General features: G+C 50.5%; 2 protein-coding genes across 2 annotated transcripts in view; one reads left to right on the top strand and one right to left on the bottom strand.

Annotated features, from left to right (window-relative positions):
* The window catches only part of RBP3 (retinol binding protein 3), a 9,545-nt gene extending 6,881 nt beyond the window's left edge, over positions 1–2,664 (top strand). The window contains exons 3-4 of the mRNA XM_017504716.2: positions 187–329; positions 2,010–2,664. Coding sequence (XP_017360205.1) covers positions 187–329; positions 2,010–2,365 — 499 coding nt within the window. The 3' untranslated portion in view covers positions 2,366–2,664. The remainder of the gene's footprint in view (positions 1–186; positions 330–2,009) is intronic.
* Positions 2,665–10,415: 7,751 nt separating this feature from the next.
* Positions 10,416–21,581, bottom strand: part of ZNF488 (zinc finger protein 488) — an 18,761-nt gene continuing 7,595 nt past the window's right edge. Inside the window, exon 2 of the mRNA XM_017504646.2 lies at positions 10,416–13,802. Within this exon, the coding sequence (XP_017360135.2) occupies positions 12,676–13,644 (969 nt within the window). The 5' untranslated portion in view covers positions 13,645–13,802 and the 3' untranslated portion in view covers positions 10,416–12,675. The remainder of the gene's footprint in view (positions 13,803–21,581) is intronic.

The raw sequence follows: 21,581 nt of genomic DNA, 5'->3' as shown, positions 1-21,581 counted from the left end.
ACATATTTGAAAACATATTCCAAGAGGCTAGAACTCTTGGAAATACTCTGGAAAATGCCAACCTACGGAATTCTTCTTCCAAGAATTAGAACCCTCCATGGGACAAATATCCCGGTCTCCCCAAGGGGCACAGAGAGCCTCACTGTGAGCTCAGCCCCTGAAGAGCCTCCACTTCCCGTCCCTCAGGTTCAACATCGGTGGCCCCACATCCTCCATCCCCATCTTGTGCTCCTACTTCTTTGACGAAGGCCCTCCGGTTCTGCTGGACAAGATCTACAGCCGGCCTGACGACTCCGTCAATGAACTCTGGACACACACCCAGGTCGTAGGTATGTGGAGAAGACTTCCCTTTCCTGCCATCATTCTAGAAGCTTCTGGGAAACCAGGGAAAGATAGCTTGGGTGTAGGTAAAAGTCATAGTAACTGGAATGTAAGGCTTTGTGCTAGTCCAAGCACTAGATGCTCATGATCCTGAATCCCTGCAAAGCATGTATCACTACCCACGTTTTCTAGAGGGAAAAAAAAAGTGAGGATTGACTAGGTCAAGTATCTTTTCTAGGGTCACACAGCTAATAAGTGGAAGCCAAAATGTGAATATTATCTTGTCTAATACCAACATTTCCCCCAGTCTTAGCACCAAAATCACCAGCCTGCAGGACAAATGCATAACTTGAAGGATTCTCCTCTCCCCTCACCAAACCCAGCGGGCACTTCCTGTGCTCACCATACTTGAACTCTCAGCTGCAGTGCCACACACTTACCTGGAAAGGTCCTGATGCTGATGGGGCTTCTGTTCCCTGCCGTGGACCCAGAGCAGTGGCTACAGGGGCAAAGTTGGCCCTGAGCTTTACAGAACCATGACTCTCAAAGCCTGATTCCAGGGTGGATGGCCTCCATCTATCTTCCCTGCCCAGTGTGCAGAACTAAGGATCCTGTGCTCCTATCCAACAAGAAAGGACTGGACAGACCAATGGGGGTGTGCCTATGACCAGAGGAACAGCTCACCATTTTCACGTCCATGCTTCTGTAATGCACAGGCATTTTGCTGTAGCTTCTAGGACATACATACGATAATATTACAAAACGTAAATACAAATCAGAATCAGGTGAATTTTAAATTCAAATCAATCTTCAAGACTGGAAGTTAAAGATAGACTCAGTTATATAGACCGTGAGGTCCCAGAACTACGAGGTCCAAAATGAGAGCCACAAGCCACCTGCAGCCACCAAACATTTGAAATGTGACTCTCCCAAGTTGAGATGTGCTAGAGGTGTAAAGAGCATTCCAGATTTTGAAGACATTATGGAAAAAAGAAAAGAAAATACCTCATTCATATTTTATTTGATTATATTTTGAAATAAATGTATTTTGGATACATTGGCTTAAACAAAACATGATTAAAATTAATGCCACGGGTTCCTTTTGCTTGCTTAACATGGCTGCTAGGGAACCTAAAATGACATCTATGGCCAGCATCCTGGCTCACTTTACATTCCTATTGGATGGCGCTGTCCTGGAGGGCTGTTCTTATGACATCACAAATTGGGCTTTTCTGAGTCCAGCATAACGAGGAGGTCCGGTCAGTTTAGGTGTTCTCATTATTCATGAAGAGAGAGCACATGGCTTCCTAGTCTGGACATTATGCGCATGATCCTGAATCTCTGCAAAGCATGTGTCACTATGCCCATTTTCCAGAGGGAAAAAAAGGGGGGGATTGACTAGGTCAAGTATTTACTAGATCAAGCCTTTCCTATTACCTGGCGTAAAAGAGCCATCATTGGGAGTTGTCAAGCACTGAAATCCTTGAGACTGGGCATGCATTCTTGTTCCCATGTTACAGATGCAGAAATCAAGGCTCAGAGGAGCCAAGTGGCTCGCAAGTAGACACAAGGACACAGACCTAAAGCCCAGGGCCTCCTCCCTCACTGCAGGTCCAGGCAGGATAGAAAAGTCAGGTGCTCCAGGGTCCTGGCCCGATCCCCATCCTGAAGGACCTTCTGTCTTCCAGGTGAACGCTATGGCTCCAAGAAGAGCATGGTCATTCTGACCAGCAGTGTGACGGCTGGCACGGCGGAGGAGTTCACCTACATCATGAAGAGGCTGGGCCGGGCTCTGGTCATCGGGGAGGTGACCAGCGGGGGCTGCCAGCCACCGCAGACCTACCACGTGGATGACACCAACCTCTACCTCACTATCCCCACTGCCCGTTCTGTGGGGGCCTCAGATGGCAGCTCCTGGGAAGGGGTGGGGGTGACACCCCATGTGGTTGTCCCTGCAGAAGAGGCTCTCGCCAAGGCCAAGGAGCTGCTCCAGCAAAACCAGCTGAGAGCGAAGCGGAGCCCAGGCCTGCAGAGCCACCTGTAGAGAGGGGCCCCATAGGCAGAGTCCCAGGGCAGGCAGAGCCCCAGGGCAGACAGAGCCTCTGGGCCACACACCAAGGGCACTCCCAAAGATGGCCTGGCCTGAGGTTCCCAGGGCAGCAAAGGGGCCTGCTGAGCTCGGTTACGCTAGAGCTGGAGGTACACACACACACACACACACACACACACACACACACACACACACGTATATACACATATATATGTGTATGTATATATACCTATATATATATGTCTTTCCAATAACCCGCTAAGTTTTAACAAAGGTTCCTTCTAAGTGGTAGAATTTGGGTTGGTATTTTTACCTTTCTTCTTTATACAATGTGCATATATTATTATTTTCAGATGCAGCTGTCATTATTCCAAAATATAAAATAAAGATGATAAAACAAATTACATAACTGAGCCATTACCCATAACTTGGTGATCACTCGTGGTTGTTAAATTTCCTTTTTCCATGGGTTTTTCTTTCACATCATTTGGGTCTTCCGGATCTACCCTGCTGGCGTCTATGGACCACTGATCTTGTTTGAGATGTGGTGCTAGATGCTATGGGATCAGCAGGTAGCAAAGATCCCCGGGTCTTAAATAGGGAAAGGACTGGCGCAGCCCTTCTGCTGGTGATGTACATCCGCTGGCTGTGTCTCTTCTGAGCCTCACGCCGGCTTCATGACCAGCCACTCTCATCTTCTACTCAGGAGCCAGCTGAGACGCAGGCAAGCTCTGCAGCTCACCCAGGGTCACACATCCAGCACAGTGGACCTGTGTTCTCCTTTGGGCCACCCAGATTTGCAGCACCTTTGGATGTTCAGAGAATCACTGCCCGTAGGAATCCATAGGAAACAGGGATGTCAGCCCTGCCTGGGTGGGAAATCAGCCCAGCCACTTCCCAGCTAAGTGGTTCTGAGCAATTTGCTTCACCTCTCTGGGCCTCAGTTTCTTCATCTGTTTAATGGGAGAAATAATACTGCACTTGGGGTTGTAAGAATGAAGTGAATTAATCCAGTGCCCAGCCAATGTTAGCTGTCATAATTTCCCTACCACAAAGCTGAACGCCCTGGAAGCCCACTTTTCCAGCCCTTCTGGCAGTAGGGCATGGGCATGTGGCCCTGCCTTGGTCACCCAGAGGCTCCTGTGCGAGACGTTTAGTCTGAAGCAAGTGGCCAGGGAGCCTGGGCAATGGCCGTCTCCTAGAAACCTAGTGTCCAGGGACAGCACAGCCGTGCCCTGTGCTTGGCAGGGACAGCAGCAGCATCCTCAAGAGGTGCTTCTGGGCTTCCTAGTATGACTTTGGCTGTGGTCCTGACAGAGTGACCCATTGTCCCTACCCACTGCCCAGCCAAGTCCCCCAGCCCACCCACCCAGGACTAGGCACGGCTCCTTCATGACATCCCTGCCTGCTTCCATCCACCAAAGACTTCATTGCTCTTTCATGAACAGCACAGTCTGGTGTAGCTGGTTAAAGGGTAGGTGGAATCTGAACCCATCTCTGTCCAGTTCCAAAGATCCTTCTGCTTCCACCATATCATGAAGAGGCGCTGGGCCTGATCTGGAAAGGGGGTTTGAGACAGAGAGGAGCGGAAGTCCTCTGCATAGCAAAGCACAGGCTCAGCCTTCCTAAATGCAACCCTTCCTGCACTGTTACCTGCTTGCAGTCACAAGACTGGAGAAAAAGAAAAAGGAAAACAAAATCCTATCAGCCCTCTTTTCTGGTGGGAGACCCAGATGGCTGACAGCTGCCTAGAAGTCTCTGTTTAGATGAACCCTGGACCCCTTCAACTCTCTATGCCCTGGTCTAGGCTCGTGGTCTGCACCCTGCCCAACCCTGCTTGCCTCCAGCTCACATCTTGCACACAGCCACAGCTCCCTCCACTCAGGCTCCCTCCTTTCTGCCCCCCACACCTCTCACCCAGTGTCTACCAGTGGTCAGTACCCAAGGTAAATTGATACCTGAGTTAACATCACTCTGCTCTGCACCCAGCCTGCCATCTTCTTTCCCTCGTCTTAGGGCTCCAGCTTTGTGCCTACATCTCTGACACAGCCTCCTGCCCCATCTCTGTGCCCTGGCCTGCAGCTAGGGGCTCATCTTCACTGGAAGGGCATTGTTAGGTGATGGAGACACTTCTGGAAGGTCATATTTATCTGTCCTTCTTGCGGATGTGGTGGAGAGGTAAGTCACCCAGGACCAAGCAGGGGTTGGCATCCAGGGGTGCTGGAGTGCTCCCACAAGTCAGCTGAGCCCTGCTGTGACAGCATGTGTAACAAATGGATTATAAAGGCCCTGACAGGGACTCAAAGCTGGCTCTCTGGGGCAAGACAGGCTTAGGAGCTTCCCTATTGTTCACCATCGAAGCCCAGGTCACACTCTGGGCAGCCAAGCCACAGGGTCATTGGGTGGAGAAAGGAACTCAAGGTATACTGGGCCCATCTCTTCCTGCCTTTCTGTCCCCTGCAGAAGCAGATCTTGAGGTTGCCAGGCCAGCCACAGGGCAAGTGGTGGAAACAGAGCAGTCTCAGACCTGTTCCCCAGCACCAGAGAAGACCTGTGGACCAGATCTTAGAGCAGGGGTAGGGCATGGGCACAGTCCACTCAAGGTCATCTTTGCAGTCTCGCCAGAAACTGACAGCACAGAGCTGCAGGGCAGGATGGGGGTGGTGACTCTGGGTGCTGGGGACTCATGTCCAAGTGCTCTTGGTCAGCAACAAGCCATGCCTCTGCCAGGCTCTGTAAGGACAGGAAGGAAAAGGTGACCTTCACCTCCAAGTCCTTGCTGGAGAAGTGGTGACCCCCTCCAGGGAAAGAAGGACCAGGGAGTACTGTAGTGATATGCTTCATCCAGAGGGAATGCGAAGGGACCAGGTGGGGATGCCCGCAGGCCTCCTGCTTTCAGGCTGGGCTGAAGCACTGTGGAAGGAGCCCATCTCTTCTTCTCTCTCACCCTCCTCTTCCTGCACCCCTGCATCTGCCCTGCACAGGCCCACACAGTAGATGGCTCTGACTGTGCCAGAGGAACCTGGCTACCCACACAGCTGTGCTGCAGTGAGACCATGTGGCTCAGAAAAAAAAGCAATGAAGCCAGGTCACACACCGGGCCAGGAAACCCACCTCCAAGGTCCCCGCCCAGGGGCACTCACCTCCCACCTCCTGCTCCCTCTGGGATTTAGCTGCCACCTGGCCTAGGTACCCTCTCTGCTTTGCTGACCAGAGCAGCTGGCACTACAAATAGCCTCGTAATCCAAGCAGCTTAGAATAGCAATGGGGTCAGACGACACAGACTTCCTCCGTCTTGCCTCAGGAAAACACGAGATGGCAAGATGGATGGAAAGAAAATGTTAGAGAACCCATCCCGTCCTTCCTGCAGGCACTGCCCCCCCAACCCCCTTTCAAAACCGATTTCTGGGCCGGGCATGGTGGCTCATGCCTGTAATCCCAGCACTTTGGGAGGCTGAGGTGAGCAGATCACCTGAGGTCAGGAGTTCAAAAGCAGCCTGGCCAACGTGGTGAAATCCCATCTCTGCAAAAATATAAAAATTAGCTGAGTGTGATGCCGGGTGCCTGTAATCCCAGCTACTCGGAAGGCTGAGGCAAGAGAATCACTTGAAACTGGGAGTCTGAAGTTGCAGTCAGCTGAGATCGTGCCATTGCACTCTAGCCTGGGCAACAGAACAAGACTCTGTCTCAAAAAAAAAAAAAAAGAAAAAAGAATCAAAAAACAAAACAAAAGGTTTCTGAAACTTCTAGGAAGCGTCACAACCCAACACATGCTAGAGAGTGGTTTATTTTTCAAATAAAGGGCTTGTTCTGTGAGTTTCTGATCTGGCTATGCAGTCTGTAGACCTACCACAGGACTTCTAAACCACAACAAAATTAAGCAAATGACAAAGGTATGTGAATCCTTCTCTGAAGGCGGTGGCCTGCTGAGTCCAGATGGCGCCATCACTTTCCAAGGGAATGAGGATGAAAGCCTGGCCTGGGGGCTACTCTGGCCGACTTTCCCCCTGGAAAGGGCTCTCTCTCCAGGCTCACAGGAACAAGGTGGTATGGCTGAGGTTACACACGCCAGGCCCAGCACTGGCCTGTTCCAAAGCTGGGAGCGCAGAAGAGTTAGGGGTCACCAGCTGGTGGCATCCCTGCACCATTGCCACCACTGACATGCTGCCATGAATCCCTGCCACTGAGGCCATCCATCAGTGTTTACAAAACCACAGTCAGCTGACAACGAATTTCATATAAAGACCTGAACTCTGGCCTTTCTCGAGGCCTGCACCCAGCCTGGCTGCGCAGTCTTCACCCAGGCACCTGCGCTCCCCACCATCACCACTTCCAGGCAGCTCCAGCCACTCATTCGCCTTCTTCAGTAGGCATCTGAGCTTAGCATCCCTGGCCTAGAGATGCAGGAAATGGCAAGAAGTTGGCTTCTAGGAGCCCACTTTTGTTGTGGTTTTATTTCTCTCCCAGTTAAAAACAGAAAGAAAACTTGACCTTTGTTAAAATTGAGAACCGAAATGAATCTGAATTCAGAATGTCTTAGTTTAGCCTCATTAGCATATTGGTGGAGGACTTTTGTAAATCTGAACTGAATGGCTGCCGCTGGGAGGTAATTTATGAAGACAGAATTTGCCATGTTTCCAACTACTGTAGACAGCTTCCCTCCTCTGTTCCTCGAGGTCAGCCAAGGCTTCCTGCTCATCCACTCGGTGCCTTTGATTCTCATGGCTTCCAACACCTTTGCCAGAAAGCCACCATGGTCCTAGATCCTAGGAGAGTAGAGGATAGAGGCAAAGCCAGCCAGAACAGTAAGGGGACACCCTGGGGCACCAAGTAACAGGGTACAATCTTGAGGTGGGGCATTGAGGAGCTTCTGTGAGCTTGAGAGGCAGGTTAGGAATTCAATAGTGACAGGGTGCATATCTCACCAGGACCACAGGATGGGGTGCTGAGCTGATTCAATTAGACATAGAGAATTTAAGGAATGTGGTAATTCATACTCAGGATTGTAAAATTCATACCTGCTGATGTGATATATTGTGAAAACATCACATGCCAACTCTTAACTGGCATATAGAAGGTGACTGCCTAGTCCATTTGGGCCTCTACAACAAAATACCATAAACTGTGTGACTTACAAACAAGAGAAATTTATTGCTCACAGTCCTAGAGGTGAGGACGTCCCAGATCAAGGCACCAGCAGCTTTGGTGTTTGGTGCCATCTTCCTAGTTGGGAGATGCAAATTTCAACTGCATTTTCACATGGTGGAAGCAGGGAACTAGCTCTCTGTGATTTATTTTTTATTTATGTTTTAGAAACAGGGTCTCACTCTGATGCTCAGGCTGGAATGCAGTTGGCACAATCATAGCTCACTGCAGCCTTAAACTCTTGAGTTTAAGTAACCATCCTCCATACCCCACCCACCTCAGCCTCCAGAGTAGCTGGGAATACAGGCACACACACCCCCATATTCAGCTAATTTTTGTATTTTTTGGTAGAGAGGGGTGTCTCACTGTGTTGTCCAGGCTGGTCTCACTCTCCTATCCTTGAGCGATCTTCCCACCTCAGCCCCCCAAAGTGCTAGGATTATGGGCATGAGCCACTGTGCTGAACCAGGGGGCTCTCTTTTGTAAGGGCACTAATCCCAACCTCTTAAAAGCCCCACTTTCTAATCCCATTATCTTGGGGATTAGGATTTTAAATAAATTTTGTGAGACACAAACATTCAGACCATAGCAGTGGTGGAGAGAGTTGGGCAAAGCCATGATTTAATGTGTTTGCTCTCCAGTAGATACAGGAGAGCAGAAATGAAAAAGGGCTAAGAGAGGATATGACTCCCAAAGAGACTCTGGGAGCCCAGCCTGGTGATAATTCCCTCCTCTGTTCCTCGAGGTCAGCTAAGGCTTCCTGTTCATCCACTCGGTGCCTTTGATTCTCATGGCTTCCAACAACTTTGCCAGAAAGCCACCATGGACCTAGATCCTAGGAGAGTAGAGGATAGAGGCAAAGCCAGCCAGAACAGTAAGGGGACACCCTGGGGCACCAAGTAACAGGGTACAATCTTGAGGTGGGGCATTGAGGAGCTTCTGTGAGCTTGAGAGGCAGGTTAGGAATTCAATAGTGACAGGGTGCATATCTCACCAGGACCACAGGGAGAGAGAGGGAGCTGCAACATTAACAAGCTGTACATCCATCACTTCCATAAATCACTTTTGAGCTTGTCCATTTAAATGACTTTAAGCAATTTGGATCTTCATCCATTTTTACCAAAATTAACTCTATCTTTAAAATCAGAGTTGAAGGAAGATAGTTGTTTTTTATAACTTAAAAATTTTCCTAAATGCCCATCCTGCTTGGGAATGGTATAACTGGTCAGGGTTAGTAATAATTACATGTGAGGCCATTCTATTCACGTGCAATGGAAACTGCTGCTTGGCCTAGCGGAGGTTCCTCGTGGATTGTGGATGGGGCAAGGTCCAGATCTCTCAGTGGTTCTAACCTTGATCTCACTACCACTTGCCCTGCAACACTGGGCACATCAGCTCATGTCTGCGGACCTCAAAGTCCAATATTATACAGTGAGGAGATGGTCTAGAAATCTAAAGTCCCTTCAGTTCTAAGTGTCTATCATGTCTTGGCACATTTCTGCCTTTCAAAGAGATTTCACAGACAATGGATTACAAACCAATCCATGAAGCCAGAAAAGGACAATTGTGCACGGCGTTTGATAGACCCTAAAATTCTCCCGAGAAGCTGATTTGAGATGTGGCAAGAGCCAGGTCAAAACCAGGCATCTCACCCATTCATTCATTTATTTATTCATTTATTCATTCAACAAATGTCTGTTGAACACCTACTATGTGCCTACATTTCTCTGGACACCAGCAACACTGCAGGTAAAAAACCCAGCAAAAATCCCTCACAGAGCTTACATTCTAGTGACAGGAGACAGGGTAAATAAGATAAATCAGTGAAAGTCTTAGTGTGCAAGATAGTGAAAGTGCTGGAGAGAAGGCGATAGGAAAGTGTGTGTATTCACAAGCAGCAGGTGTGAATTGAAATTTGAGACAGGGAGGCTACACCTGCTGCTGTCCCAGTTCCTGAACCATCTACAGTGCCACGTGACCACACTGGGCTGAGCAGACAGGTGGCAGGCTGAAAAGGACATGAGCTCAGTCTGGGGTCCTAGAGTCTTATTCTGGCACAGCTGCTCCTGAGCCTATGGTCTTAGGAGCGTCCTTGACCTCTTGGAGCTTAACGTCATCTGCAGTACAGTGGGAATTATTAAAGACAATCTGCCTCCCGGCTGCTGCCTGTCAAATTCATAGTGTGGGGCCTCATGCCAAGACCCTGAGTTGCCCCTTCCTGCCTCACCCGGGACAGCACAGTGGGAGGCTCTCATAGCTTTACCTGCCTTCTGTGCTCAGCCTCTCGGTGTGTAGATTACACCCCAACATAGCACCTAAAGGGGCTGGCAAGGCTGAGCTTTCCTTGTCTTTTCTCAGTCATCAAGGGACCTCCCAGTGTCCTGTGAGAATGAAGATGCTTCATTGGCACCTGCAGGGAGCACTCTGCCCTTTTCTAGATGTGGAAGACAATGAGCTCAGAAGGTCAGGCTCCCTCCTCCAGACCACGCTCCGCACTGCAGCTGGAGAGCATCCCCAGTGCCTCTCCAAGCCAAGCACTCAGTATTCTTTATCCAAACCACTCTCCTGTGAGGCCCTCCTCCCCCTGCCCCTCCATTTCCTCCTCCTCACACCCTGACACATTTGCAGCCTCTGGACTTGACTTTCTCACCAGCCACTGCTCTGCTGCCTGCATCACAAAATCACCAGCATATACTTGTCTTTGAGGCTGAGCCAGAGATGCTGAATAAATGAATGGAAATGGACCCACTCACTCAATCCTTTGCCAGGCGAGGGAGACAGGATGAGTGAAGGAAGCTTAGCACATGTGGAGCATTCCAGCTGCACGGCAGCCCCCCGGCACCCTCCACAGCCAAAGGAAGAATACACACATATTCAGACCCAGCTTCTCACACAGACATTATTTCCACAGTATTTATTATGCACTGACAATATGCAATGCCCTGTTCTGGGCACTGAGGATGCACAGTAAACAAACCAGTCTCTACTCCCAAGGAGCTGACAGTGTGGATGCAGCAAATCAACAAAACGACAAACATAAAGATGTTTGCAGACGGTGAGACGTGCTGTGAAGGAAGCCACAGGGACACGAGGCTGCAGGGCTGCTTTATGGGGAATCTGGGAGGCCTCTCTAAGGAGCTGACCTGAGAGAAGCAGCCCTGTGGAACCACAGTGGGAGCAGCACCAACAGGAGCTGGACAGCAAATGCTGAACGAAGCCCAGCCTTGAGAAACGGCACGAGAGCTGCGGTCAGAACACAGGAGCAGACAGCAGAACAGCAGCGAGGTGGTATAGTGGAGTCCCCTCTGCCCTCTGCCACCTATGGGCCTCCTAAGGCCAAGCTCAGCCGGTGAAGGTAGTAGGTATAGAGGGGAGTATCAGAAACACCAGAAGTGATATAGCATTATCTGCAATTGACTCATTGTCGAAATGGAAAGGAAACAGCTCTTGCCTCCCAGGGCTGTTGTAGGACTCACTATATCATCTGTATTCTTCCAGTGCTTATGCTATTGCCTGGCACACAGGGAGAGTCAAATGAGTGCTTGCAATTAACATCGGCAGGGACTTGTTTGTAAAGCAGCTGGCAGGTCCTGCCGGGGTTAGGGCTGTAAGTGTGAAGGACAGCCACGAGGTTGGAGTCATCATCTTACACTTTCAGAAGATGATCTGGTTGTGTGCGTGTGGACAATGGATGGGTGTGTGGTGAGCGGCAGGAGTGGAGGCAGCGAGGACACCAGAGCAGCCAGGAGGAAGTGCTGCTGCCTGGAAGGGTGGACAGAGGAGAGCGGGAGAAGAGGAGCAGTCTGGGAGGCTGGCTGGGATCCCCACCCTCTCACTCCGGCTTCTTCCCAGCCACAAGCCTGAGCTCTGCGCTGGGGGCCCCATTGGAGGGCTGGATACCGCACATCAAAAGACCAAAACCTGACAGTGAGGTGGAAACCAGTGCAAAAACGACACCGGCTCAGAAACTCCCCACAAAGGGCTTTCATCAGACTGACCTGTGCAATGTCAAAGAGTATGGCCTGGGCCCCACACATCCTTAGGCACAAGGGCCGACATGGGTACCTACAGCAGCTACTGACTGAAACACAGTAGATAATACATGGTACCTGGAATGCTCCCCAGCATCACGATCTGGAAGCTGAGTTTTTCCACATGCCCTATTCTTGGAAGGTAATAGGGCATGTGTGTAGGTGGTGGGGAGGGGGTTCTATTTCCCCCTATTTGTATATTCACAATGTGAAGAACGATAGACCAGGTGGCGGGCAAAATTACCGGTCCCAATTCCTCACCCTCCTGTGGAGGGAATGGATGCTCAATCCCTTGCCACAGCTTCACCAAGGGCAGCCTGCGCTTTTCCACTCCTCAGTATTGGGCCTAACCCTGCCACTTGCATGGGCTGAGAGGACGCTGGCAATGTGACCCAAGCAGAGGCTTGAGGTGTGCTTATTAGACTCACCCTCTTATGTTCCTGGCATAACTGCAAGAGATGCAGTCTTTCTCTGGGTAGCCCTTCAGCCAAAGAAGCAAAAGGACATGACATGATCAAATGTGAGACCTGCTGCCAAGCCCAGCCAAGCTCAGCTTAGCCTGAGTCAACCCACAGACCCACTTTAGCTTGTCTGCCATGGAGGTCTTGTTAATAACAATAGCTGACTAGTATAGACACCATCACAAACCTTGCTGACTCAGCACTCAGGGTCTGCAGGCAGAATGCCGGCCACTTTGCACACATCGTTCATGTGACCCAGATGCCAGCCTAAGACACAGAGCTGTCATCTCCGTTTCACAGATGAGAAAATAGGGGCTCAGCAGGTCTTTGTGCAAGGTCACAGCTAGTACGGAAAAGAGCCCAGATTCAAATCCGGGCTTTTGTGCCTCCAAAGCCCATCATGTACACCAGAGTTGCCCCCACTCTCTGCCTGTTAGGGCCTCTGCCCTGGATTTGCCAAGCCCATCACTTTATTTCAGGACTTCATTTCCTTTAAAACACATCATTCAGGTGCGGCTTTTTCAAATTATGCCTGAACTGTTCATCTATGGATGCCAAACGCAGCAACTCCGCAGAGGACCGTGACAGCCCCCTCAAGGCAAGCCCAGGGAGCCCCTTCTGACAAAGGCTGGCTGACGCATGCAGCAGGTCACTCCGTGGCCACCTGCTAGCTGTGAGAAGTCATGTGCCGGGAGAGGTGGTGGCGCTCCCGGAAGTGCTCCTGGCACACAGGGCAGGCAAGGGCCTCTTCTCTCCTCTTCTGAGAATGTGGGTCAGGCCCCGCATACTCCTTTTTGTGGTGGGACCGCATGTGGAAGACCAGATCGGACGTCAGGCGGAAGGAGAGGTTGCACTTTGCACACCAGTTCTGGGTGGACAAGCCCAGGGAAGTGAGGGTAGGTGGCAGGAGGGCCCACGAAATGGTGGAGGATGATGAAGGTGGGGGCCCCTGGGCCCGGGTGTGCTCGAGCCACAGTGTGGGGGCACCCAGGAAAGCACTGCAGAGTGGAGCATTCTGTGGCAATGTTTGCAAGTTCCAGAAATCACCAACCAAAAGCTTGGGAGTTGAAAGTCGACCCCAACAAGGGAGGTCTGCCGTGTTGAAGAGTCCAGACAGCTCCCCCAGGGTGTCTGCAGACTCCCCTGCAGGGAAGACTGGGGTTGGTGCCGGCCTCTCTGCAGGTCTCTTGGTTGGTTTGCTAAAGGCGCTTCTCTGCTCACCTCGTACTCTGCTGGGCCACACAGAGAAGACTGTGCTGCCAGCCGGGTCTCTGGGGACAGCCTGGGCCAGGTGCAGGGTGCCAGGCTGACCTGTAGGGTCATCATGATCCCTCTCCTGGGCTTGAGCATCCCCGCACTGGTCCTTCATCCTCGGCAGCTCTGTGAAGGCGCTCTGCCTCTGCTCCCCATGTGCCTTCGGGGGCAGTGGCTGGCCGGATCGGGGCCTGCCTGGGGCTGCCAACAGTGCCGGCTCTGCACTGCCCACATCCCGGCCCGCCCTGCCCACAGCGGCCTCAGGGCCCAGGCAGTTCGTCTTCTCCAGCAGCACTGGCTTGTGGCCCTGGCCCAACTCAGGTTCGTTAAATTGCCACCTGTTTTCAGCCAATGGGCTCCATGGGGCCCCCTTCCCTGCCATAGTGATCAGCAGGGCCAGGGCCACAGGATGAGCAAGGTGGCTGCTCTGGCAGCCATCAGTCTTCAGGAGTTTGGAGTTCTGGAGGGCTTGGCCCAACAAGGAACCATGAGATGGGAGAACTTCCTGTGACACTGGGCTGGACACACCGCCACGGGGCCCTGCGGAGAGAGGAAAGAACAAGCAGTGAGACGGGCATTTGGCAGTCAGGCACAGCACACCATAAGCTGGCATCAGACAGGACCCTGATGCTCAGGCCTCCTCCACTGTCTGTAGGATGGGTGTGCTAACTGCACTGCCTCTGAGAAGACAAGGAGTGTGGATGGCACCGTCCTCCAGGGCCCACCTCCCAGAGGCAGAGTGAGGACAGGGGTCTTTGCTGAAAATGCCCATGGGCAGCTTCCCCTATAGCCCAGTAGAGAGAAACATAGGATTCCCCTGGCAGAAGTAGTTCCCGGGCATTAACCAGGCATGAAACAGAGCATCTAGAGGGGAAGGGAAAGAGCCTGCTCTGGGGGCTGCATTAGGGACTTGGGGACCCTCCAGAAGTTTCTGGGTCATTAGAAGTTTCTGGGTCATCTGTCAACAAGTAGACTCCTTCATGTGGAAGCCCCTGCTCCACATGATGCAGGGGTTAGCACTGAAAGTGTGAAGGGTTAGGACTGTAAGTGAACAGGCAGCCCTGCTCCATGCTCGAGCTTCCTCTGGCCCTGGCCGAGCATTGAGGACAGAGGGAGGCGGCAGCATCAGGGTCACAGCGTTGGAGGACCATGGACTTCATGGTCTTTGTTCCTCACACAGCCCTCTCTGTCCTGGCCCTAACGTCAACCCATCACTCCTCAGGCTACCAGACCTGCCTCCTGGCATGGCGGCCCCTTTGTCCACATCACATTCCCTGTCAGCTTCTGCATAGTCTCCAATTTTCTCAGAGTCACTCTTCTTGTTTGTGAGAGCCATGTGTCCCCACTCTTCTCCCGACACCCAAGTACATGTGAACAGTGTCATTCCCATTGGACCTGTGAACTCATTCCAAAATGCAGCTCAGGCACAGCCTCCCCTTGAGGCCTCCCCAGTGCTCTCAGACACAGACAACATTCCCTCCTCCATACCACCACTGTCCCAGGCACCAAACGCCTGCATGTGCCACACGCAACATTATATTTACTTGTTTGGGGTCTGCTAGAAGGCAAAGTCTAAGAACCCAAATATGTCAATTCACCTTCACATCTGCAGCATTTAGTCATGCCTGCAATAGGACAGGAGCTCAGGAAGCCTTTGCTGAATGAACGAATGAGGCACAGGACAGCAGCTGTCCTGTCCTGATAAAAGAAGTCAACTTTATTCTCCTAGAGTGTGGCCCATGCCCTGCTCCTGCACAGAGAGGAGAATGTGAGCCCCCCATGCTCTCACAGGGCCAAGGGAGGAGACAGCTGCATGGTGAGAAGGGGAGGAGCCCACCGCAGACTGCCTCGGAGCATCTCTGCCTCCTTCTCCTACCCTGTGCTCCTCAGCGGGCACTTGGCCCCTGCCCAGTTCACAGCTCAGGCGCAGCTGGGGAAACTGCTAGCTGCGGCAGAAGGGCATGCTTTGCTTTCCAACTCTGATGTAAGATCAAACCGGGAAGCCCCACCAAGGGCATCCAGCCTCTCCCATTCCCTCATCTCCCCTTTGCCCTAGGTCCAACCCCAGTGAGAACCCACCCAGCTTTTCCTTAGGGAAATAGCCCACCAGCCATAGGAACTCACTACGAATACGGCTGATTGGCCGATGGGTGCTGAGAGTCACCTTAAGGGTGGGGGTCACAAAAGGGCTCAGAACTCTTAAAGTACCCTGCCTCAGGTGCTGAACTAACAACAGTCTGATCATGGCTGGAAGAGGCAGGCTGAGGGGTCAGATCTGCCTAACAGGAGAAGGAAATGAAGTATGGTTTATAGTGGTGAAAGCAACATGCAAGTAGATGCGTAACTCCAGAGACATGGCGAACAAGGCAGGATGCAGACGCAAGACGAAGCACAGTACAGCCTTGGACAGTGATGCTTGCTGTGCTTATGATTGAATGCTAAGGAGGCAAAAGGACAATAAGACTATAGATTTGGTGTTGTCTATTCTATGCACACACACGCAAGGTGCATACATCAAAGGAAAAACCCCGGGAGGAAGCACGGAAAACGACCACCAGGTCATTTCTCGTGATTCGCCCTTCCATTCATTCAATAAGCACGCGCTGAGAGCATCCAGCATGCGGGCCCTATGTGAGGTGCTGTAGTGACAGTGGTGATGAGGCAGTCGTGAGTTTGGCTGTACCGAGCACAGGGACCTGCACATGTGCCAGTGTTGCATACAGCAATGGTGGCATCCCAACCGAGCCCTGAAGACCCAGAGGGGCTGCCCAGGATTCAGAAAAAGCTTGCATGGGGCCTGTGGTGTGGAGAACCTGAGGGCTCTCTGCGGAACTGAGCCTAAGGCAGTTCTGCAGTGGGCGAGTGCCTGGGGAGGGGCGGGACCCAGAAGCCGGAATAAAATGGACTTGACTGTTTTCAGAAATAAATGATTCATTTTTTAAGTGTGGCCATAAAGACCATGTCATAGTATGGGGGGAAAAACTTATAATACAATGTTAGTGTTCAATATAAATATGTTGTAAAACAAAACAGGAAAACAACTCTATCTACCAAATCAACAAAAACATGAAAGAAAATATACCAAAGCAACATATATGTGAAAAATAATTTATACTACATACATGTACTATATAACATACAGTATACACAGTATGTATACATAATATACCATATAATACGCCATATATGTACTATACTATATACTATCGTGATGCTAGTATGATGGAATTGGGGGGATTTCTCTCAACTTTCCAATATTTTCAAACTATTCTGGTTTTATTTTAGCATGTTGTTTTGTTCAGAAGTTAATTGTTTTAAAGGGGGCAGTGCCCTTTTCTGCTTGGTCAGGGTCAGAATTCTGTAAGGGATTCTCACAGTGAAGCCTCTGTGACTTCAGAGATGCTACTTTCCTAACCACTCCAGGAAATAATTCTGAGTTGAATTCCTCCCACTGTCTACTCTCCCTCGGAAAAGAGGAGTCCTAGCCCCCATGCTGGAGTGCTCTGGCTGGAGTATCCTGGGAGTGGAGGGGCCTGTCTAGTGGGTGGGCTATTTCTCATGGGGGCTTCATGGTCTGTTTCACGCCACCTAGAGAGACCTCACCTGTGCCAAGCCTGGAACTGAGCATTTCCCAGGCCACAGGAACAAAAGGAGAGCTTTGGAAGAAGGGTGAAATGCCTGGGTACTTAGATCAGATCAGATCAGCTTTTAGGCAAAGTGCATTTCATTTCCTGTTCATTCATTCACTCGATAAACATGCACAAAGCACCTACTATGTGCCAGGCTCCAGCCTACATAAGACTGGTGACTCTCACACTGATTGAACTCTAAGTAGTTAGAAACGGGTGGAGGTAGGGTGAGTGTGCAGTGTGGCCTACAGCGTGGCCTGGAGGATGCATGCGGAATTCAGAGCAGGAAGATCCCCTGTGGAGGCCCAGAGAAAACACTAGGGTGGGACTCAGTCCCGAAACAGTAGCCCTGGTCCTGCCTGTGCTTGGATGCAGGAAGAGAACATGGTAATGAGATGTGGGGACAAAAGGCACCCTTGGGCAACTGGCTGAGAACAGAGCCAGTGATGCTAGGAATTTGGCAGACTGAGCTCCGTGGCTTACTCTGCCTTGGCATGTCACGGGGCCACTGACCCCCACCACACCAGATTTTCCCAACCCCAGCAAGCATGCAGAACTCAGCCATAGCGATGCTCAGTGGGGGGACACCCTTCCCACCCGCCCCTTTCATGTGCCAGCCTGTCACCAGTAACATGTGGTAAGGTCTTTGCTGGAAGCTCAAGCCTCCTCTGCTTTCTGAGCATGGGGAAGACAGAGCCCAATGTGAAGCTTAAGTCAAGAAAAAGAAATAAAGAGAAGGAGAAAATGCATAAAGATTCCTAGCTCTAAACCTTCTATCTCCATCTAGCCCCAAACTCCTCCAGTGCTCTCTGTCTTGAAAATTTCAGAAACTGCATGAGAAAACTTTGCAAATGAAGTCAGAGGTCACAAGCAGGGGAAAGTCCTGGTCTCAGACTAGGCCAAATAAGGAAAAATATTAAAGACATCAGGAAAGCACTGACCTTGCCCACAGAACGCCTGCCGCAGTGAGCTGCCACGCGCCTGGCCTAAGTGAGAGGTGGACACACTCCCTGGGCAGCCGCCATCTGGGGGTTCAACCTCACGTGTGTCCAGAGCTCTTGATGGAGGAGAGGGATGGGCAGAGACTGCTTCATCCCCACTGGAATTAGGCACCTCTTGCCTGGTGTTGACACAGATGTGAGGAAGGGAGGAGACCACATATATGGCAGACTGAGCTCCGTGGCTTACTCTGCCGTGGCGTGTCATGGGGCCACTGACCCCCACCACACCAGATTTTCCCAACCCCAGCAAGCATGCTAAACTCAGCCACCCTCACACCATCTCAAAAAGAAAGCCTCTGTTGCTTGGCAAAGAAGAAATTAGGTCCACGCATGTGACAAAAGTTAGACACAGTGACCATTGCTGGTTTTTCCCTCTGTTTTACTACCTCGGCAACATTCTTAAAAGAAAATTCAAAACAGCAATTACAACAAAAATCTTCCTGTTATCCTTCAGAGAGCACACTACTGTATTTGCTTTACTCTAATGGCTATTGCATCTACTTCCAAGCTTTAGACTATTAATAATACATAGAAATACCAAGAAGCAAAATAAAACAGAAAGGCACAAAAAGTAGAATGGGAAAGACATGGGTTCGAATCTCACATCCACAGATTTATTATGGAGCTTCAGGTGTGTAATGTAACTTCTCTGAATACTGGGCAATCATGTAAATAAGCGGGAAAATAATGCATTTAAAAGGATAAAAATATCCAGAAAGAGGCTCCCACCTCGCCCGGCCTATGTCAGTGCCTCAGGAACGTACAATTCTTTCTTTGTGGCCAAGGGACAGGAACAAAATGAAGGTCATGTAGAGGTAAACAAAAGAATCAATGATTGCACAGAAGCTGCTGGGGCACGTTCTCCAAGCTCACAATGGAGAGATGCAAAGTCTTCCATAGATGGGGCATCACCCTCATGACTAAAATACCTGCATTCTCAAAGATACAAAATGTGCCACTTTCTTAACTGAATAATTGCAGGGAGGGTGGTGAGGAAGGACAGCCCAGAGGCCTTGCCCAGTGCACCCTGAGAAAACAGCAAACATTCCGCTCTTAGGCGCTCCACCCACCTACACTGTTATTCCCATGCCTTCACCAGATGTCAAAACGTGCTGCCAAATCAAACCTAGACGTAAGACAAAGCAAAATAATAAGGAAAGCTTGCTGACTGAGACTGAGAAACAGTGCACGGTGGGCGAAAGTTAAGACACTCAGGTAAGAGTCTCAGCTTCAAGGTTTCTAGGTGACCTTGGGCAAGCCCCTCTCCTTCAAAGTCCTCACTCAGCTATAAAAGGAGCAGGCTGGACCACATGGCCTCTATGGTCCTAATACCAAAAGGCTCCAAGTGATATTTTTATGTGGCATTATGATGCATCTTTTGTGATCAATCTGGTTTTTTAGACATTACTCTGACAAGCTTAATGGGCAAAATATAGAGTAATGATCCATGGCAGATCTAATAATCAACCGTGCCACAGCCTGATACTTCTGTCAGCCATAGCCATACCCAGACTAAGTTGCTCTTCTAATGTTCATGAATATTCAAACACAAACAGGACTAATCCACCTCCTTCTAAAGGAGGTAATTAATAGGTCCCAGGAGCAGATCCCTGGATACCTTGACACTCCACAGTGATTTCTCCCATCCCTTAGTTTCCAGCAATCAGGGCTTCCTCACTGCAGACAGCAGCCTCTACCCAGGTAGTTTAAACAGTAAGAAACTGAGTAAAGGGTATTACTCAGCTCATTAAATCTCTGTGAGAGCCAGAGACCAAGCTTTGGTGCTCTCCAAGGGTCAGGATAGCCAGAAAAAAGCCTAACCACGCCCTGGCACTGTCTTGTAGAAACCCTCCTGGAATCAGCACCCATCACAAGAGACCAAACTCCTACAAACTCCACTACAGCCACCCCACAAGACCAGATGTCCCTGCCACTGTGACTGACAGAAGATGTCACCTGCCTGCCAAAGACTTCAGCTCACAGGACTCGCCTGCACATCCAGGGCTGGATGATGCACCTGGCTGCTTGGGGGGATCTATGTCAAAGGCCTGCACCCTGGCTGCAAAGGAGTCTGGGAAACATGGATTTAGCTTTCCAACCTCTGCAGTGCAGGAAAGCCAAGTGAGATGGGTTAGAAACAGTTGTTGATTGAACCAATGACAGCATCTGTTACTGCGGCACCTGACAAAGCTCACCTGGTGAGGAAACTGAGAGGACTCAGCAGGCAACTCTGTCTGAAGGTTTTCCTCTCCGCTTGCCACTTGATTTTCTTGACATGTGGCCACTGGTGTCTTGGAGCCAGCTCGCGGCGGCTTGTGAGATGATCAGGAATGTTCTGAGTTAGCTGTTTTAACTCAGACATTATTCAAAACTAAATTATACAAACTTACATTCAAAGAAATTCTATTAAAAACAAAGGCAACACATACTCAGAACTCATCACATCCTAGTCATTCTACGACATGTTCCTCTTCCCTACGCTGTAGACGCTGCTCCACCTGTGGGTGTGGGGGCTTGCCACGGTCCACTCCTCCTCACGCCACATCTAGCAATATGGCGAGTGGCTGGAAATCAGCCAGAATGGGATCATTTATGGAAATGCTATGTTGTTTTGTTCATTGTCTGGACTTAAGAAGGCAATGGGAAAAATTGTCAATAATATAGATTAAACTGAAACTGTTGTCTTGTCCACGGCTGCTATATTGTGAATACCATGCAATGTCAGAGAACTCCCCACCCCACCTTCCTTCTCCCCCAGCCCTAGCACAGATGGAGGGGCTGAAGCAGTCACACTATGCCCAGCCTTCCAGACCATCAGGTCCAGCAGAATGAGCACTCAAGCCTCAGGGTCCTTGCTGGTTTCCAGCGCAGACACCTACAGAGGTTCCATCCACACTTCTGGAGCCCGTGGCCAAACTCACAGTCAGAGACCTGAGATTCTAGATGGCCTCCAGTGGAAATTATAACACACTGCTATTTCCCTCCAGAGATTGCAGCTCTGCCCTTGTGTGCAGACTTCAGATGACCCTCAAGAAGCAGCCCAGAAAGAAAAATGACTGAGCTGCATCTGTGACCTTCTCACACCGAAACACCATCAGGGCTGCCATGCTGAGACTCAGGGCACAGAGAACACCTTCAGCAGCCTGCCTGGCCAGGATCAGTGTCACCCCTACCACCCACTGGACTGCTGGCCCCTGCGGAGAGAGAGCCTGTGTCTGATCTATCTCTGTAGCCCCCACAGGGTATCTCAGGAAGAGCAGGATGGTCCCCCTTTGACCCCGGTTCTTAAACCAGCTGGCAGGAAGGGAGGAGTATGTGCTCTCTACGACAAGAGCAGGCATCAGATGGCTTGGTTTATGCTACTCAGCACCCTTCCTAACCAAACCCGGTTTCAGCTTGAGAAGCTGCTTATGTGTGCCTGGTACTGGAACTCTCCAAATAGCTCAATCCTGGTCTTTTTTTGAGCTTATTTCTGCAGTTCTCCTTCTGACACTGTGATCTACCTGTCACAATAACCTTCTAATTAATTCCTTCTTGACAAAGTTGGCCAGAGTCTGTAACTGCGGTTTGCATCCAAAGAATCCTGATTACTATGGATGTGACAACTCACCCCAGCTCAGAACGCTATGCCTCCAGGACTCTCCCAGGGAACAATCACAATCACACACACACACACACACACACACACA

This window comes from Cebus imitator, unplaced genomic scaffold, assembly GCF_001604975.1.
Source record: "Cebus imitator isolate Cc_AM_T3 unplaced genomic scaffold, Cebus_imitator-1.0 Scaffold326, whole genome shotgun sequence".
Lineage (NCBI taxonomy): Eukaryota > Metazoa > Chordata > Mammalia > Primates > Cebidae > Cebus > Cebus imitator.
This window is presented reverse-complemented; position numbering and strand designations above follow the sequence as displayed.